The following is a 20,156-nucleotide window of genomic DNA, read 5'->3' as shown; positions in this document are numbered from 1 at the left end:
TACCTGTTGCAACAGATATACATGTACTTGATACATATATATATATATATATATATATATATATATATATATATGTATATATATAATGACAAAAACAGCATTCAAAAATCAATTCAACACTGGTTTCTTTATGGTCAAATGTTTTTAATCAAATTGCGAAAGTGGTTCAACACTGGATCAGCATCACTGGATATTTCCATGTCATTAAAAAAGAGTCACTGGTTGAACCTTAACCTGTTTGGACAGAGGTTCCACTAATTTCCTAAATCAGGAAGTCCAGTACTTCCTGGGTGTCATTTTTGGAAGCCCCAATTCTAAATGCTGGAAGTCCTTGATGTTTAGTGGTTTTCAGTGATATTACTGTTTTTATTGTCTTTAACATGATCATGTTAGTACTACGCAACAGCTAGGGAGTGGTAATTCATTTACTGACAGCCAGGTAGTGGAAATTTATTTACTGACAGCTAGGGAGTGGTAATTCATTTACTGACAGTCAGGGAGTGGTAGAAGGTAAAGATCTTAACAATTAGTGGGTAATTCATTTACTGATTGGTCATCCAGTGACAGGAGAGAAGAGAGGATTTAGGCATGTCCAGAAATTTAAGCTTAGGATGCTCACAAGTGAAGCATGAGGGAGATGGCTGCATCAGACATAATTAACTAAAACTGGAATACTGTGATGTACATCATTTATTCTTTACTCAGAATGCACAAACATCTAATCCTACACACAAAACACAAAGTCAGCTTGACAAGTACATGACATGCTTATTTTGATAACACAAATACACACAAATCATTGTATTGAACCATGTCAGATTCTAGCATCTGCCCAATCAAAGTTTTCAAATAATTGACAAGTAATTATACACAGTCTTGCATCTTCCAGAAGCACAAAATATTTACCACACATCTGGAGCATTAATATATTTAACCACATGACTGGTACATTATAATTGTTTACACCTGAACCTGTACTAATTATATTTTGAAACCTTGGCTGATATAATTTTTCTGGAGAGTTTCTTTTCTCTTCAATCCAATGACTGAGAGACCTTGCAAAAAGCAAAGACGGAATGGATGGTCCTAAGAAAATGCTTAGTAGTGTTTTATAATTACCTTACCTAGGCATGCATGAGCACAAACGAAAATTTCTAAATAAATTATACTGAAGAAAAAAAATAACGTTTTACTTGTCCTGATGCTGGCAAAATATAATCTTCAGATTAATATTATTTTTACATGAAATGATTAGCAAAGTCATTTGATGTTGAGACATGTCAAACTTTGCAAAACATCTTCAAATTAATAACGAATTTCAGCTGTTACAACTCTATGGTCTTAAACTATGTAACAGAAAAGTGCGAGAAGGAACAAGCTGTGTGAAATTCAAAACCTGATTTATTTACCTAGAATACAAAGTGAAAATGTAAAGAAAAAAATGTATGTTATTGCAAATTAAATCCCAAATAGTCCTAAAATTACTTACACAATTCCTAATGAATAAAGTTCTGAATAATCTTTAGTAGTATTCCAAATAATTTCAAACACTGAAGGTGTTGATGTGTCTCTAGTGGCTGGAAGTCTCTAATGACTGTACCAATGGCCTGAACTGTATTGCTGTGCCAACATTCTTTTATTGAATCACAGTAATATAATCCAAGGTTTCCTTGTTTTAATTTATTAGAATTCATAGTTAATGTCTCTTTCCAATAATATTATATAGCACTTTGCACTTCCAGAGAATAGTTTAAACCAAATCAAAATCTGAATACAAAAATATAAATGATTTCTGCCCTGATGTTATTGTCGGAATAAATAATTTTTCCAGTAAACAAGATTATAGTTTTAAAAAATTAATATAAAAAAATATAACAGCCAGGATGCTGGACTAAAGTTCATTTCCAGAATAATACAAGCAATAATTAAACAAGATCTGTTACTAGGGTTGAAATAAAGAACCTGGTAAATACAATGTCCAGACTCAGACCAAGGTAAATGTTTACTTCTATTGACAATGATCCTATTAAACCCACACTCACGAACTTGATCTTGGACATGATCGGCTACAAGGTACAATTTTATATAACCCACAGCATATAATAAATTAAAAAACTAGCAAACAATGCATATTAAATAGGCAGCCAATCAAGGTATTCCAACCATCTGCTTTTAAAGTACCTGATTTTAAAATATGTATGAGATTGTTGAGAATTTGCAATGTCTAAATGTTTTACATATTCTTTGAGCTTAGAGAAAATTCAACTTGGGGACCAATCATTTATATTTTGGGGGCAAATGACAGAACACAAAAAGATCCTGGTTCATAGAACAGCTAATACTTGTAAAGTCACTCAAACTACATTGCGAAATGACAGTAAACCGACTACCAGAATAATATATTATACTCATCGGCAAGACTGACACTTTGTACTAAAGTTTGGAAATTTTGAAAATGATTAAAATGGTTCATTCTTCAAAATATTACAGCATTACCAGATGCAATAAAGTAACCATACTTGCACCCAGCCATTTTCGCTAATGAAAGAAGACTGCAGCAAAACTATCTAATTACATTAATAGCAAGTTATAATCAATAATCCTTTTCCTAATACCTTGCTAACTGTGTGGAAAACAGGTTTTATCCTTATGTACATATTTATAAGGATGTCCTACTGTGTTTGTTTGGGAATGCAGATAGAATTTGTGGAAGTTACCAGGACATCCACCCTCACAAATTGAGACCCTGTAGGTAGCTATTAGTGCATACCTTAACTAAAAGGGACCTGAAATGTGTACATGTAATATTAATTATTTTGGAATTAAAATTCCATGACATCATTTTTCCATTTTATAGTAGTGATAGTTTAAGAGGTCTCGGAGTACATAACAATATCAGCATGTATCCAAAATGTTAACAATAAATACAGCAGCCTATGGTATATAGTGTTAACAATAAATACAGCAGCCTATGGTATATAGTGTTAACAATAAATACAGCAGCCTATGGTATATAGTGTTAACAATAAATACAGCAGCCTATGGTATACAGTGTTAACAATAAATACAGCAGCCTATGGTATACAGTGTTAACAATAAATACAACAGCCTATGGTATACAGTGTTAACAATAAATACAGCAGCCTATGGTATACAGTGTTAACAATAAATACAGCAGCCTATGGTATATAGTGTTAACAATAAATACAGCAGCCTATGGTATATAATGTTAACAATAAATACAGCAGCCTATGGTATATAATGTTTCCTACCTATAAACAGGATCTGCTTTGGCAACATTGTCTTTCTGGAGTGCCTTCACAGCTTTTGACAATTCCTGGGTGATATTCCTCTTGATTTCATTTTCTCTAGCAATCTCATTATCTTTTGGACCTGGAAAAGAAAATTATCAACTTAAGACTATAATTTACAGGTAATACAATGCATTTTGGCAGTTCTGTGATAGAAACTTAAACATACAATAAGACATATGATGCAATTCTGCAAGGCTTTTTATACATCTATCAATATATCCTGGTTTAAAATCATAAATGTTAAACAACAAACAGAAATTAGTTTAGTTTTGGATTTGTGCAATTATAATAGTACCATCTGTACTCGCTTATAAGTCGAGTCAAACTGCAAATATCCTGATCTGCCATAGCATAATGCACCTGCAGATCAGGTTCAATGCTGTTTGTTCTACTGATTACTCCAAACAAACTGCACAGGCCCAGATCTGCTGGCACATTATGCAACATCAGATTTGGGTCTGTGCTGTTAACAGTTGGACTCATCTTATAAGCAAGTATATATGGTAATAAAAGTCTAAAGCTAAACCTCTACAACAGGCATGTTATCCTTGAAATTTACCATATTTATAAAACATAAATAGCCGTCCAATTCTGACATTAAATTTTATGCTAGGCTGTCAATTTCAGGATTTTTCAAGAGAAATAATTTGATAATCCAATGGAGTGGAATGAACAAAATGTTTTTTCACTGCCTTATCGACAGACATTGATAACATTATGACCAAGAAATCTGATGCCTGCTTGGTTGAGTGGAGTATGGCCACCCACCATACAGATGAACCAAGTTGTTGTTGTTGTAGGGCTTAACGCCATTTTTCAGCACAAGATAGGCTATACATGGTGGCCAGTATAACTGGTGGAAGAAGAACCACCGACCCACGAGAAGCTACTGGCAGGCTTTCCCATGTACTCATGCTAGCTGAGCCTTGGACTCGAACCCACACAGACAGAGGTGAGATGGCAGTGATCCGGAATGGTGGGCGCTTTAGACCACTTGGCCACTTGGGGCCCCATGAACCAAGTTAAAAATCCCACAATGTACATATACATAATATCTCTTCAGCTGTTTTGGTAGTATTTTACCTTGAATTAGGTGTGAGAATTATGTTAATACTGATCATTTCTGTGTCAATACAAACAAAACAGTAAAATATACACTGTAAATCAGCTGATATTATGCTGGATACTGGAAAAAATACTAATACAATTTGTTATGTTGCTAACCAATATATCTGCACATTAAACAAAAAGAAAATGTATGTGCTCTGAGCTAATGACATGTATTTCATCTCATGGGTGAAAAAAGTAATTTCACACACATCCAGAAATATATCAGTTATTGACTCATTTCAAGTAAATCTCCTTTCTATTATTCTCACTGTGACATATGGTATGCCACAGACTGTTGTTTTGACTAATGGATGACAACTAGAGAGATTAAATAATCCAACCAATTTCAAGTATGTCTATCTCCCATGTAACCTTTTTATAAATAAAAATTCCAGTTGAGTGAAAATATTGATTCAAAAGGTTACAACTGTACAGTTTAAGTTTAAATCCAACACACAGACATCTGTACAAGTTATAAAGCTAAAATTTATGTCATGTAACACAGCAGTGACAAAAACTGTTTGATGACCTCCCTGGTTGTTTAAATTTATACAATTTTCATAATAAATCCAAATAATAATATCCACTTCAACAAGCTGAAGTTGATCTCCTGTTGACTAATTTTGAACTCCTGTTGACTAATTCAACATAAGGGTAGTTTACATTTCACTTTGTTTGCTTCTAAACATTGGCAAAGAAATATATGAACATGTCTTTTATTCAAAAATTCACAAACAAGTATTTTGATTCAAATGTTTGATTATTCATTTCAGTTTTGTTCACAACAGTATCAATACTTAGAGTTTGTGACACCCAACAGGAATATTATCACTATTATGACATTCATTATTGATTATTCATTTCAGTTTTGTTCACAACAGTATCAATACTTAGAGTTTGTGACACCCAACAGGAATATTATCAATATTATGACTGATTCATTACAGTATTTTTCTGCTGAATCAGATGTACAACAATATCACAGTTAATCATAACAGAATATTTCCAGCTGAAAATGTAATCTACTGTTATATACAGTGTATAACAATGAAACAGATGTTGCTATAATTATAACATATATGACAGCTTTTCCTGTCATTTCAAAGGTGATCACAAAGCCTGTGACACAGGATGTGTTATCAGAATGTTGGTTGACAATGATATCTGATCCCTGCACCAAAGACCAAAACTGTAAAGATTTACATTTTGTATAAATCGGATGTATGGTTAAGCCTGGAAAAGCCCACTTCAGACTTCTTAACCCCAAAAAGACCAAAAATAATCCATCAAGGCAAACAAGTTTGACAACTATATTGCCAGTAATGTTGCAGATCTTTCAAATAAAAAAATCCCCAATAAACAAACAAAATAACCAAGCTGTTTTGAAGTGGACTGTAGCAGATCAACAGACTGGGCCCCTCTATCACAAATATTGACATTAGTCTAAACTAATACAAAAATACTATGACAAATCAAAGGTTGATATATGTATATTTAAAGTAAGAATTCACACTCTGAAATAACTCTCAATACTCAAAAGATTTAGTCATTTTGAGACAGAGGCCAGAACAATATAAACACCCATTTTCTGATACACTGTTACTGAACAGAAACACTAAAAACATGGAGAATTTGTTGAGGCCTTGAGATCAAGCCTCAACTGTGTTAAGTGGCACCAAATATTGCAGATGCTATCTGTTGCATTATTTTAAAAATATTGATTACTGCAAATGTACTGTCAGTGCCACATCAATATTTGCTACCATATTACATATCTGCCATTTCACAGGTTACAGCGCTTGGTCCAGTTCTGATCCCAATCAACATAAATGACAGCTCACAACCTTCATGCAACTGCCTGCCTTTCTGCTGATGACTGAGCCATGTACTGGCAGATCAACAACAACAATGACCTCTCACTTGTACAGAATAAACTTGACACACAAATATGCCATAAAGGTAAACATCCACACAGCATTTTACCTTCACCATCAAAGATAAAGGTCTTCATATTGTGCACAATAATCCACACTTTATAGAAGAACTTATGTAACAATTTGAAGTATAACATCACCAACAAAACCACTAGTGTGCTGGTATTTCTTCTAAGCATGCTTCCTCCATGCTTAACAACTTACAATGGCAATCACTCATTGCAACAACTGATAAGCTATGCTAACATTAACTTCTTTTTTAAGTCATCAATATCTCCATAGAACCATGCCATCTCAGCATAAATGTACCATAGAACCATGCCATCTCAGCATAAATGTACCATAGAATCATGCCATCTCAGCATAAATGTACCATAGAACCATGCCATCTCAGCACAAATGTACCATAGAAACATGCCATCTCAGCATAAATGTACCATACAGCCATGCCATCTCAGCAGGATCTACAAGACACATCAATTCACTGCATCATATACCAGAGCAGGGTGAATGTTTATCAGCATTCATATTTTCCTCAGACAGTTGCTCACTGGAACTAACTTCCAATATGTGCAGCAGTGGCTCCCAACCTAGACCAGCAAATTGTTCTCTGCCTTTTTTTCTGACATGACTAGTGGCCACCAAATATATGTCAAAAGAAAAATGGTAGAGAACAAATTGTTGGTATACTCCAAGCCTGGATAACTTCAAATCTGCCATTGAAATAGATACCACAGTGACGTGTCAAGCATGCTAACAAATGAAGGAACGATAGATAGATGTTTTTGCAGTGGTGTTATTTTTATTTGTTCATTCTGCATGCAAACACAATTTTTATCTTCCTTGGTAGATGATGTCTATCAAAGGAAATTTTACCAAGTTTTAAGAGTGAAGTAAAGAGGCTAGTTACAAGTGAAACTAAACATATCAGGGACATCAAAACCAGTACCAATATATCACATTGTTATATTGGTATAGGTTTGGATCTGCCAAGCACTTTATCCATCGACTGATACTCTTAATTAGGGTAACTGTTCAAAATGTCTGAACTATTACTGTACAACAGCTCTTTTTTTGAACATTTTAAGCCAAGATTTAATTGCTCCAGATTCACAAGCTCAAAGAGGTCATCATTCTCAAGGTTCACTGATCCAAGAGTTAGTAACTTTGAACAAAAAGTTCAAAGTTAAGTTTGAAGGTTTGGTTAGTCTGAAGCTTTCTGATAACAAAGTACCCATTGGATCAAAGATTCACTTGACTGAAAATATTTGAAAAATGAGTTTGAACACAAGTTCGAAGGTTCTTTGGTCACAAGGTATGTGAAAATGGGTTATTTGGTTGGAACATTCAATATGCTACAATACATAGTAAAAATAAATCCCCTGCCCCTTCATCTGCCTAAATCAGGAGAAGGCATTCGATAAATTTAACTACAAATTCATGTTCATAACTTTAGAATCTTTAGATTTCCAAGCAAATTTCAAGCCAGATTTAATATTTGTAGTGTATATACATCTTGCCATGGTTTATCATTTTCGGTGATATCTTTTTCCGCCGCCAGTCAAACAAAACAAAAAAGGTGGAGAACAACTTGTTGGTCGAGACATAGTACCTAAACAAAATCAACGTGATGTGTAACATGTAGGACTAACGATAATGGTATCAGGGAGCCACCTGGGCATACTCAGGTTTGAAATTATAAATCAATAAATGAACTAACTATGTTCTGTGCATCTTTTATCTCATTTGTGCTTTTTGTCTTTTAAATCAATAGTAGGGTACAAACAAATGGGGAGGTATATTGAGACTATACAGTAGTCTATCGAACTTATTTAGCCTGGCTACTGAAAAATAAATGTCTACATTGCCGCAATTTCGGTAACAGAAATAAACATTCCTGATCCTAACTCACACACTAATCACGTCAAACTTATTATTTTACACAAACCTCGTCTTTTAAAGAGACTCATCTGTACTGCATTATTTCAACAGCTGATTCACATTACAAACTAACGAAAATTTGGGTGGTGATCAACTCCAATCTGGTACTAGGGAAAGGACTAAGATTACCCAAATGATAGAGCACAAGGACTAGACTAATACTAGGTATAGGTAATTTCGCATCCCAAAAAGTTCGACCCGGAACGATTTGGCCTGAAGATTACTATTGGTCAAGACTATTCAGCCGACACGAATAGAGATATAGTATGCTTCTTCAATAATGGTGTTTTCATTGGAATATACTATATATTGATGTTTAAATAATGCTGACAATACTACAATTCTTCTTCTTCGTCTTCTTTTCTTTTTCTTCTTCGTCTTCTTCTTCTTCTTATTATTATTATTACTATTATTATTATTATTAGTAGTAGTAGTAGCAGTAGTAGTGTTATTAATGTTATAGATAATTTACCTGGACACAGGTGCGCTGCTGCCATCGCGAACAAGAGTCGCTCGCAATCCCCAGATTGTGTGATCGAACCGCAAAATTACATGCGTTTCACAAATCATTTTATGGTGAAAATAATGCATGGAAATTTAAAATTTAAAAAAAATATTGCTTCTTTAAGTCAAAGGTAATTAAACTGAGTACAGATATAATGTTATTCCTATTAAGAAAAATCACAGTAAAAGAGGAATAATGTTTCCCTCAGTTTAAATGGGCACAATATTTGTCCAGGGTTCAAATATTCTAATCACGGTCGTTATTGAGCATCAATTTTACAAAAACTTCTTAAAGGTTTAATTAGACCGTAACTAACTGCGCCTGTCATCAGCCGTTAAAGTGACGATCAAAAGGTGATATTTTCATGTTTTTTTTATCGTTTTTTTAATGAACGATTATGTATTATGAACATTCTATATGTGCTACATTAAGCTGTTGTTTCAAAAATGATTAGTGGCATTGTCCTTTCTTCGAGATTTTGATATGATTGGTCCAAAACTTCGTGGATATCAACTTAAACAAGCCGCAACTAATTTTGCATGTAATTAGTGGTTCAATTGGGAATAGAAAATATGACACTTTATGTAAATGAAAGATATCTGTAACAGAAAAGATTTAAAAAAATGCAACAGAGATCTACTAGAAAAGAATCATACTCACAGAACCGGATAGAGGAGGAGTACGGGGTTATAGGCCCCCTCCCGACTAACAAATATCGCACACACACACACATACACGCACACACACGCACACAGTCTCTTTAATTTCGGCCATCGTTTTATTCTTGCGTAAGTTTATTGAGCAAATAAACACATAGACATTAGCTTTGGTGCCCTTTCGAGGAAAGACCGGGCCGATATAAACTTTTGACCCCCCCCCCCCCGTCCCCACTTGATCTCATCCGACCATATACTCAGGTTATACATATAAGTATATGAACCTAGCATAATCAAGTTCTATTATATTAGGAACCATCATAGTGTTATAAAAAGGGAGAGATATAACAAATGAGAGAGAGAGAGAGAGAGAGAGAGAGAGAGAGAGAGAGTAAACATGAATTTGTCAAACAAAGATTATTCTGACATGTGGTGTGTTTTCTTTGTTCATATACGAAATTTATACATGGACATCCTAAACTTCAAGATAATTTGTTTAAATTAAACTCTTAGAACTGGATACCTTTGTTATAAATTAAAAATATTGTCATTTTGATGAATTTTTCTAAAACAGATAATACGTGTTTGTGATGATCTAAGAGGACGATCTGAAGTCAGTCTCTACTTTCATCATAAAACTATGAGAAAACCTTTTACACTTTTCAACTAATCCTTTGCAAATAAAATCCAAAGAACTGTAACAAATTTCTATTAAATTTTTGCAAATAAAATCAAAAGAACCATAACAAATTTATTAGAAATAATAATTATTACTTTCTTAATTACGCACAACAATGAAAATGGAAAATTGCCTTAAATACACCCACTGTAAATATAAGACAAACACAATTTTTTTTTTGGGGGGGGGGGGCACCCATAGGTTAACATGCGGGTAGCACTTGTGGGTTTAATGATTATACAGGCGCCCGTAGGTTTAACATGGGAATGGCATTATGAGGTCAAAAGTGTTTATGGGTAGAAACGGGAATGGTAATATTAAAATGGTGAAATAAAAAAAGATCGAGAGGTGATAGAGTCATGGAAAAACAAATTTTTAACTTACTGTTCAAACCCCAAACACCATCGAACGAAAAGGTAGAAGTATTTATATACACATACTTTCGCACAAACATACTATCACACACCCACCAACCCACCCTATCTCTCTCTCTCTCTCAGGGTAGGGAGTGTTTATTGACACACTACTATACCATTACACACAAATACACATTATCGCAAGAGAAGGGTTAAAAGGGAGTTTTAATTTTTAATTTGTCAATATCATACATACATACATACATACATACATACATACAACACAAATTATTTTGGCAATTATCATTATCATCTCTCTTTTCTAGAGATACTGGTGACCCAAGGTTGGTTTAAGTTGTTAACCAAAGTGAGTTAACAAATACAAAAACCTATTCAGTGTGCACTGTTCTTCTCGTTCTCAAGCTTTTGCGCACGCCGGGCCCGTAGAGAAATTCTCGCTTCAGTCATCCTTACCTCTCTATATAGATTCCCCCCCCCCATTAAACCAGGTCCGTAATCTTGGTGATCGTCCATGTTGCCTTCAGCAAGACTAGGTGGTAATGATAAAACAGCATGTTCAAAACAAGCGTACAAAATTCTGCAGTAGTCGACATCTTTGCCTGAGTTGTCTTAAGAAGTGAAACAATGGGATAATACACTTGTGTATATACAGTAAGACAGGGACAAATGTATTGAAAAGTTCTACCAATCCAAACACGTTACCAAATTCAGAGTGTGGGGTCTCTCTTCGAATCAGAAGAGAGCGGTCGCGTGAAGTCACATCCACTTGTTATGTATATCCATATTGTGTCTTTCTTTGCTTTTGGTACATGACTGTAAAATGCAGAGGTTAAACAGGTGTTGAGAAGATTTAAAAATCACTGTTAATAATGAACCTGGTTAGAAGTTTGGGGTGATTTTCCATCGGACGATTATGTCAGGTGATGCGAGATAGTGTGAAATATGTCACGTGCGAAGTATTGCAAGATAGATGAAGTAGGAAAATATTTTGATAGGACGTATATAACGACGAAAATACTGAGCTATTAATTAATTCCTATTTCCTTTATTCTTGTTTTAATATCAGTCTGCAGATGTGTTTAAGGTTGTGTTTACATTTAATTTGAAATGAACCATATATGTAAAGTATAAATGTTACGTATATTTGATTTAACCTATATATGATTTAATTGTTTGTAAGTTTTAAAATCTGTCTATTTTTAATGTCATTATATGTCAAAATAATGTAGTTCTGTTTACTAGGAACTCGATACTTTTCCAGAAAATAGTTTGACCGTGACAGTGTATTTGGTAAACTCTTAAAGCTGACCTGGTTCCCGACCTTAATTCAAAATTAGTATTAGCCACGTGAACAAGTTCTTTTTTTAATTATTTTTTATTGTGGGCATAATAAGTGTGAGATCGAGGCTGTATTGAATACGTGACCATAGGCTTGTAAATAGTTTTAGTGAAGTAAAAAAATAATTCTCGGGGTAAAATTATTGGTTCTTATCAAAGACATACAATGGCTCTGTGACTTTTTTTAATAAGTAAACATGATCACGTGACCCTTATTTGGGCATCTGTTTTACGCATTATTCAAGTTTTAAAATATTGTTTAGAGAGAGATCTCACAGTCTGGGCTTATAACACTTGAGGTCAAGGCGTTCTTTTGTTGTGTCAGTTTGGAGTTATTTCGAATTATTTGGATTCAAAAGGATTTTAAACAAAATTCCTAGAGAAATATATATGCTCATACAGAATTCTTGAACAAAGACATTTCTTTTATAAAAAGTTTAGGATTTCCAAAACTGGAGGATTATTTATTGTGTTTCTATAAGGAACTGTAGACAACAACATTGAACAGGATACAGCATACGTCATCGTCTTCCATCTTGGATTCTTCGTCGGGACTCGAACTTGAAATCATTAGAACATTTCAGTATGAGGACTTCTAAAATTTTAATCGTGGATTATTCTTGGATTATTTTTGGATTTGATTCTTAAAACCGTAAGTTCTTCTTTTTGTTCCATTTTTACTGTAATTTTCCAGGGAAATAAATTATTTGTTAAATTTTTCAAGGCTTGTTGTTTTCACTCTTTCTTATGTTGCTGTTCATTCGAGCCTAAACAGGCAACATAATACAAAGTGTTCATTGACTTTGGACTAAATCAACGTTTCGGGATTATTGTGAATTCAGTTCAAAAGCGTTTTTGGACAATGCCATTGTGATACATCCAGACTATTGACACTTCTGCATATTCAAGGATATGAGTACAGCAACACATCTACTTAGTTTAAGACCGTACAGTCGGAACACAGAGTATAGACGAACCAGCTTTCATACAGTTTAACATTGCGACATAGTATGAGTGTCGCACCTATGGCTTAAGCACTGACGACAATGCATTGGCATTAGTATGGAGTCATCCACGACTTGGGTACAGTCATTGCTTATGGTGTTGGTGGGTAGTCATTGTGAAGATGATGGGTATTTTCTGCATACTCTAGATCAACTTGATCAAAATTAACCCTCGATTCAATAATCGTATACACATATCTGTTTTTGTATATCTACAGTTGTGGGATCAAGTCAGTTCTACTTTTGGTTTTCACAACAGCGTATCTCAAGCCATTCCCGGTGAAGAAAAGTAGTACGCTGGATCAGGATAATATTATACGCTTGGCTGTATATCACAAAACGATTCAAGACATTCGCGAGCAACAACACATCAGTGTGCAAATACAGATCATCATATTCATCTAATGCAGGCCAGGCATTATTATGCATGTGCACAGTCCGTAGCGAAAATACCTTCACGATTCAATGATGAATGGAATCCTTCGATCGGTAGTAAATGAGTTTCGGCGAACTTGTTCCAATCGCTCATACTCTTAGGGATATATTCCTTTGCAGGCAAGTAAACTTAATGTTCCGTTATCAGCGGCACCGTCGTGTCAAGGATTGATTTTAAATCGAGCATTACGATTCGCTTCAAGGCTGCTCACTAGTTTATCCAGTCTGAATTGAAAATCTGCTACTTGTTAGCAAGCCAGAACGTCATATATTTTTCTACAGTGTTGGGGATGACTCTTGATTGTGCTTTAGATGCTATTGCAACTGTTTTGTATAATCACGTGACCATCACACTCACGCAGGTTATGAAGCATTAGGGGAATTCGTGTATTGTTTGCAAATCTGCAACCACATATTGCATGCGTTGTGTGTGGCTCCACTATACGCGCCATTGATAAAACAGTGATCAGTAGCGTTGGTATCGGTGTAGCTGAAAGTGTAATCACAGATTCAGCAACAATTGTCTGTCGAAAACTCATGAATGTCATCATTGATCATTGTCATGTCTGTGGGCTAGCAGAACTGTTGTTGGATCCATTTCGCGGTAAACTCGAACCATTTAAGAAACACCTCAACAGAGTTCTGCTCACGATACAACGATAAGGTGGTGGCTCAGTTGTTACGTCGCATCTAAATACAGTTTAGCAAAACCCGCAAGGGACTCGTTCATCAAGTTGCGTTGTGATCGACTGAACATCGAGTGTCCCAAAGGGAATTTGTAAGCATTCAAAGTCTGCATAAAATGCATATGGAGCTTTCATTTCCGATGCAATGCGGTGAATTTTATAATGTTTTTGCCAGGCTCTGACTTAAGTCACCGCTGCGGTTTCACGTTAATTCCACCGCAGTAAAAGTTATATCCGTCAAGAACAAGTTTCGTGGTAAATAAATGCCATTTTCCCTTCATACTTGCTGTATGTGTTTAGCAGCCGGTAAAGATTTTTACATTCGTTATGACACCTCGGCTCTGAACCAGATATATCGCCTAGCAACTGCAGATCAGTCCGAATCTACCCATGTGAATCTTTGCTTTGTACATAAGGGGATAGGGGAAGTGCATTAAAAAACATTATGTCACGTGTTAACAGCGATGCAGTGGCGAAGGTTTTTAAATTAAGCGTCCATTTAAGACATTCAGTGTCATAATTTTCCACGTTTATTAGCGTCCGCAGTGGAACATACTTTTGGCGTTTGGTATGTAATTCGATCCTCGATATGGTATATCTGAGGTGGTATGAAGGTAAACTTTTCACACATCTGTCAAGTGTCCATCCTGAGCTTTCTTTGGCGTTCTTTAACCAACGTCTCTAAATATTTTTTAAATTCCGTTATCGATTTCATTATTGATAACCTCGACGTGTTTACGTTTCAAGATTATAAACGGACCACCATCAAACCACGGGGTTGCAATTATTATCCCATCCTTATTTTATGAATTATGATTAAGTGGCATAGTAAAATCTACAACAATAACAATAGTTAATATAATTCCTGGAATCATTTTTGATAAAAGTTTTCCAGCGTCTTTGAGTTCAGTTTATTCGCATGATAATATTCAAGTCGTCGTGGAATTTTTAATTTTTGTAGAAGAAATTTAAGCACTTGAGCTTGTTGACGAATATACTCAAGCATAATCAACAGCGATAGTAGAAGTAATAAATCGACGATTTTATTCATCCTCAATTATGCATGTAATTTCTGCCCGCTTAGCTCGTGGAATAATTTTGACATTTAATTGTGCAACTGTTGCACGAAACCCTTTCAAAATCACACGAAATTTAACTGTGAGGCCTTAATAGCGCAAGTAAGTCAGCTTTTCTTGAGCCTCTTGGTATTTGTACATTACGTTCTCGCACAGATTGTTTCGGTTGTAATTTTTACGTTGCCTTTATGACCGGTTGTGGTTCATCGGGAGAGTGTGATGGTGGTTATGGTTCATTTGCGAGTCGTAATAATTCAAGTATGGCAGATTTTTGCATACCGCTTGGTATTCGTATTCCATATTCTCACGCGAGTTGCCATAACTGATGAACGGTAGGCATACTGGTAAATTTTGGGAAATCATTGTCCTTACCAAAAACAGGAATTGCAATCGATTCAGTCATGGGGAATTTTTCATTGACTCCTGTATCATTTTCATGACAGTGTTGACGTTGTCTTTCTACAATCACATGTTCTACATTTGTTACATTGTTGAATCTTCGCCGGCGCGCACGATAATACTCGCGAACATATCTACATGGCCGGCAAAGCTCATTACGCGAATTACTCAGATGCCACATTTAAGTCATGGTCGAGCACCGAGACCAACACGTAACGCAAGCAAGTGTGATTTATATTATTCGTAATATCATGTTTTTCCGTAGAGCTAATATTTTCCCCTGCCTAGACCCTTGCATTAATTGGGACTTAATGTTATTGGACTATTTTATATATATTTACAAATTGTATTATCGATGTTTTCAATTGATGGTGTACGTAACTTCAGGCATATGCACTCCTAATTAGATATGCAGGGTTGGATAAATACTTTCTGTGGATAATATTTGATTATACGACCATCCGCTGTAAAGTACATTTCATCTATAAGAGTTAGGTGCAGCGCGATGTAAACAAATATTTTCACAAGGCCACATGAAACTGAGGGTTACCGTCAAATATATTTTTTATGTTTGAATATAATTTCATTTAATTCAGTATTTGGCAAAATAACTGCACGCTGGTCAACACAAATATTATACAACTCGAAAATGAAAGCCGCTATAGTGACATTCGTTGACGTAATATGTATTGCACTGATTGTGTATTGGCTCCAAAGTTTCTTTGTCGTCACATGTGAATTTCTTCTTACAGAACGCTTGACATTGCGATAATCACTTAGACTCCTAATCTTCTAAATAGTTCACATTCTTACAAAAAGTTACTTTGATGTTTCCATATATCATAATGCTGAATTTATTTATCCTTGGTGATCTTCGCTACTGCAAGTATATTCGCTAATTGCTAAATCGGAGTATTCTCTTATTTTATTATCTATACTGGGTGGACTTGTCATCGTCAGGGACTTCATCTTTTTCTGCACAAAAATGCTTCCTGATGACAAATGGAAAATGTAGTTTAATTTAAACATCTAGAGCTTAGTCGCCAGTCTGTGTTAATGAGGCTGGACAGGGCGGGCTGGACACACCGAAGAAGTATATAACCTAAGATTAATTCTTTAGAGAAAAATGCGTCAGTCAACATTGATATTGGATATAACATTCTGTGATTGAATATGCAAGTGTAATTTGGTGCAATTGTTTTAAATATAAAATTCAAAGGGTATTCAGATAGAGGCTGCTGGGATTTGAACTAGACTATACAGATATACCTCAATGTGTATCTGACATAAATGACTTGATCATTACTGGATTACAGAGGTATCTCTCTGCATATTTTATATAATGAACTTACTTGCGAATCTTTAGCAAAAATTTAGAAAAATCACAGCTTATCTTAAGGCACAGACTATAATTGGTGAAGCATCAGGGTATTTACAAAACATCGTTGTTGACTTTTTTATAGTAACACCAAGCTACATACTGTAAGATAATTTAAACTGAACGTGGTATTGTTTACACTCCAGACTCTCACAAAAAATACCCATTAACCTATGACAAGAACTTCACCATGATTTCATTTTAGATTAACACAATGCATATTATGATATCGACACACTGTACAGTTTGGAGCTGACCTGACAAGCTTAAAAAAGGGACAATAAAGAAAACAAATTGTGATCCGTATGGTACAAATATTCTAAATTGTACCAATATGACGGTAGAATTACGGTAGAATTGCATTTGAAGAAGCTTTCAAATGTCTTTTAAAAATAAACAGTACTGACATGTCATCTCTGTCAGTTTGGGTTCGAGTCTCGGCTCGACCAATGTGGTATGTGAGAAAGCTTGCAATTAGCATCTCGTGGGACGGTGGTCCTCTTCAAATTACTGTCTGCCATGTATATCCTATCACGCGCTGCACAATGACGTTAAACACACAAGACCAAACCAAACTAAGCAAACATTCATGTCTTAGTGGTATGAACAAATAATGCACATACCAGAAAAAACAAACTCGCCGGTATGCTATAGACATATTCTTACACAAAGGAAATGACAAACTATGTAGGTTTCTGTTTTTCAAAGCCGCACACTTCCGTTCAGTCACATATGATTACGGACAACGTGCACTTATGAATTACATCCGAAAATGACTGGCTAGACAATGTGCAAAAACAACGCACTACTTCCGAGACTGAAGATTTGATAACGGACGTTCTCCCATGAGCATAAATACATGCTAAAACTTTTTTTACGACAAAATTTCACTTCATTTAAATTACAGTCGAGACATGCATGAGGTTGGCCTCAGCATGTCATTGCAACAAAAAGAAAAGCAGCAAAATCTTTGGAAATATTTTGTTAGCATCTTAGCATAAATATGTGTCGGCCCGAGGTTACTATTCAAATATCGTAGTATATAGTAAATTGCCAGATAACATATGAATCAGGTCAAAGTTATTACTTTTGGTTCAATACCCACGAATGTAGTCAGCCTATTTTTACGAGCTTTTTCCTCCCTCATTTTGGTGTTGATAAAAGAGTTAGATTTAGGCATTCTTGATATTGATTTAGGGGACGTCCATTAATTATGTCAACAAATTTTAGGCAATTTTTTACCCCCCTCCCCCCTTGTCAACAACTGTCAAACTTTCAGTGACCCCCCTAATAAAATTCCCCCCCCCCAAACTAACAATATTTTATACGGCTGGTTTTTATGCTAAAAATAGAATTATGGAAATTAAAAGGTCTACAAATAAATTTTAATACATTTTGTTTACTTGTTTAACAGATTTCAAATTGACTATAACACTTTGAATTCATGAAAAAATCGAGAGTTTATATTCTAGCTTCTATCATCTTCCCATGGGGAAGCCAAATGTTCCTCAATTGTTATAATGGGCATAGTGGCTGATTCATTAATTTCTTGTGGAACCGATACACCCGATAAGTCAACACCATCTTTATCTAACCATTCTGCGCTTAACATCTCTCCATGAGCAATAATTACCATCAGCTCTGTCTTTTGGCAGCCACTGGTATTGGCCGCATTCTTTGCGGTTGAGGAGCATGTGGTAATTGCCTAGGCCCAAGATCGCGTTGTCGGTGCTGTTGAACATACTTCTTCAACATGACTTGTGAAGCAACATAGAGGTGACAGATTTTGCAGATCCGTTCAAGCAACGACAACTGAATGGAAGGACAATATAGATCATACGGAAGATTTTTGAATGCCTTTGCCGATAGAGGTAGCATGTTATCAACTTTCAAAGACTGATTGAAGAAAAGAGATGGAAATCTGTGCAAGTCGCTCTCAGAGGCATCTGGTGCTTTAAGGCTTGTCTACAGTCTACGATCTACATTGAATAAAAACAAAATATGATGATGCAAGACTATGACTTCCTTGGCAAAAGCTCAACCGGTTTAGGATTAAACTGGTGGGCTGTTGACGGGCGAGCGAGTGTGTGCCATACCAACGCACCGACTAATTTCCTATTTTTTGATCTATTAAATTTATTGTAAAAAATAACATTGTTGACGTCAATTTATCTTGAACTCCCCCTCCCCCATGTCAATAATTGTCAAACTTCTTCAAACCCCCTCCCCCCTATTTTGTTGACATAATTAATGGACGACCCCTTAAGGGTAATTGTTTATTCTTTAGATTATGAGCATTATGGTGCGGTTGTCTGTATTACGGCATCAGTGCACAGTGAGTAATGAAGCATTGTTGCTGATCGGGGAAAGACCAACACGTTGTTCTCAGGCTTTTCTTTACTGACATTATTGCCTCCAGCAATTTCTGAACAAGGGCGGAGAACTTGCTGGTCAAGATCGGGAAGTGAAATCTGTGTTTCGTTTAAACTCCCGCCTCTACAAATATGCCAGAAATAGTGCACGTATTCGTGCACTGCTAGCTGACAGGTTATTAACTCTGTTCAAACTTACGTCTGATTCGCATTGCAGATTCATATAGTTTGCACAGCGTATTTTGTGTTTATACTTCAATGAACATACAACACCCATCCCCATCCCCATAATATCTAATCCTTATCTAATTCTGCAAAATTCTCATGGAACACTGTGCTCTGTTCACAGTCATTGTTGTCCAATTTGAAAGTGTAGATATCAAAAACTATTTAATGGTTTGTATGTGAAATACATATATTATGTGTGGTAAATTTTAATCTAATTAAAAAATATATTATGTTTTGGTCATCTGAAGCGTTCAACATTGGCATAGAGATATACAACTTTTATTTGAAATCGGAATTGTATTATGTAATAAATAACATTACCTCCCCAAAAATACTATGCTGTATCTAAGATTTAAAAAAAAAAATACAAATCGTAGATCACTCACATCAAAAGCAGAGTTTATTTCATTAGAATCGGAGTACTCACCCACACATAAAATGCTTCTCTGAGATCTATAAATGCAGTTTTGTAGCAACGTCTTTACCTAGTGTTGTAAAATCGTACATAGTCAAATTGCGACATGGGAAAATGTGCAATTATTGTGAAGTTCCTATACCGTCTTGTACGGGGCCCCGAGTGGCCGAGGCTAAAGTGCTTTCGTTACGGATCACTGCCATCTCACCTCTGTCTGCGTGGGTTCGAGTCTAGGATTCGGCCAATGTGGGTATGTGAGAAAGCTCGCCAGTAGCTTCTCGTGGGTCGGTGGTTCTTTCTGAGGTTTTT

At 35.4% G+C, this 20,156-nt stretch overlaps 1 protein-coding gene across 2 annotated transcripts in view; it reads right to left on the bottom strand.

Annotated features, from left to right (window-relative positions):
* The window catches only part of LOC149781798 (pleckstrin homology domain-containing family M member 1-like), a 95,791-nt gene extending 87,381 nt beyond the window's left edge, over nt 1-8,410 (bottom strand). For both annotated transcript variants that reach the window (XM_089935958.1, XM_089935959.1), the window contains exons 1-2: nt 8,307-8,410; nt 3,273-3,393 (exon numbers count right to left, since the gene is read on the bottom strand). In XM_089935958.1, coding sequence (XP_089792084.1) covers nt 3,273-3,393; nt 8,307-8,328 — 143 coding nt within the window. In that variant the 5' untranslated portion in view covers nt 8,329-8,410. The remainder of the gene's footprint in view (nt 1-3,272; nt 3,394-8,306) is intronic.
* Nucleotides 8,411-20,156: the final 11,746 nt, after the last annotated feature.

This window comes from Sinohyriopsis cumingii, chromosome 15 (genome assembly GCF_028554795.1).
Source record: "Sinohyriopsis cumingii isolate HCF-2022 chromosome 15, ASM2855479v2, whole genome shotgun sequence".
In the NCBI taxonomy this organism is placed as follows: Eukaryota; Metazoa; Mollusca; class Bivalvia; order Unionida; family Unionidae; genus Sinohyriopsis; species Sinohyriopsis cumingii.
Note: the sequence above shows the minus strand (reverse complement) of the source record. Positions and strands in the feature narration are given on the sequence as shown.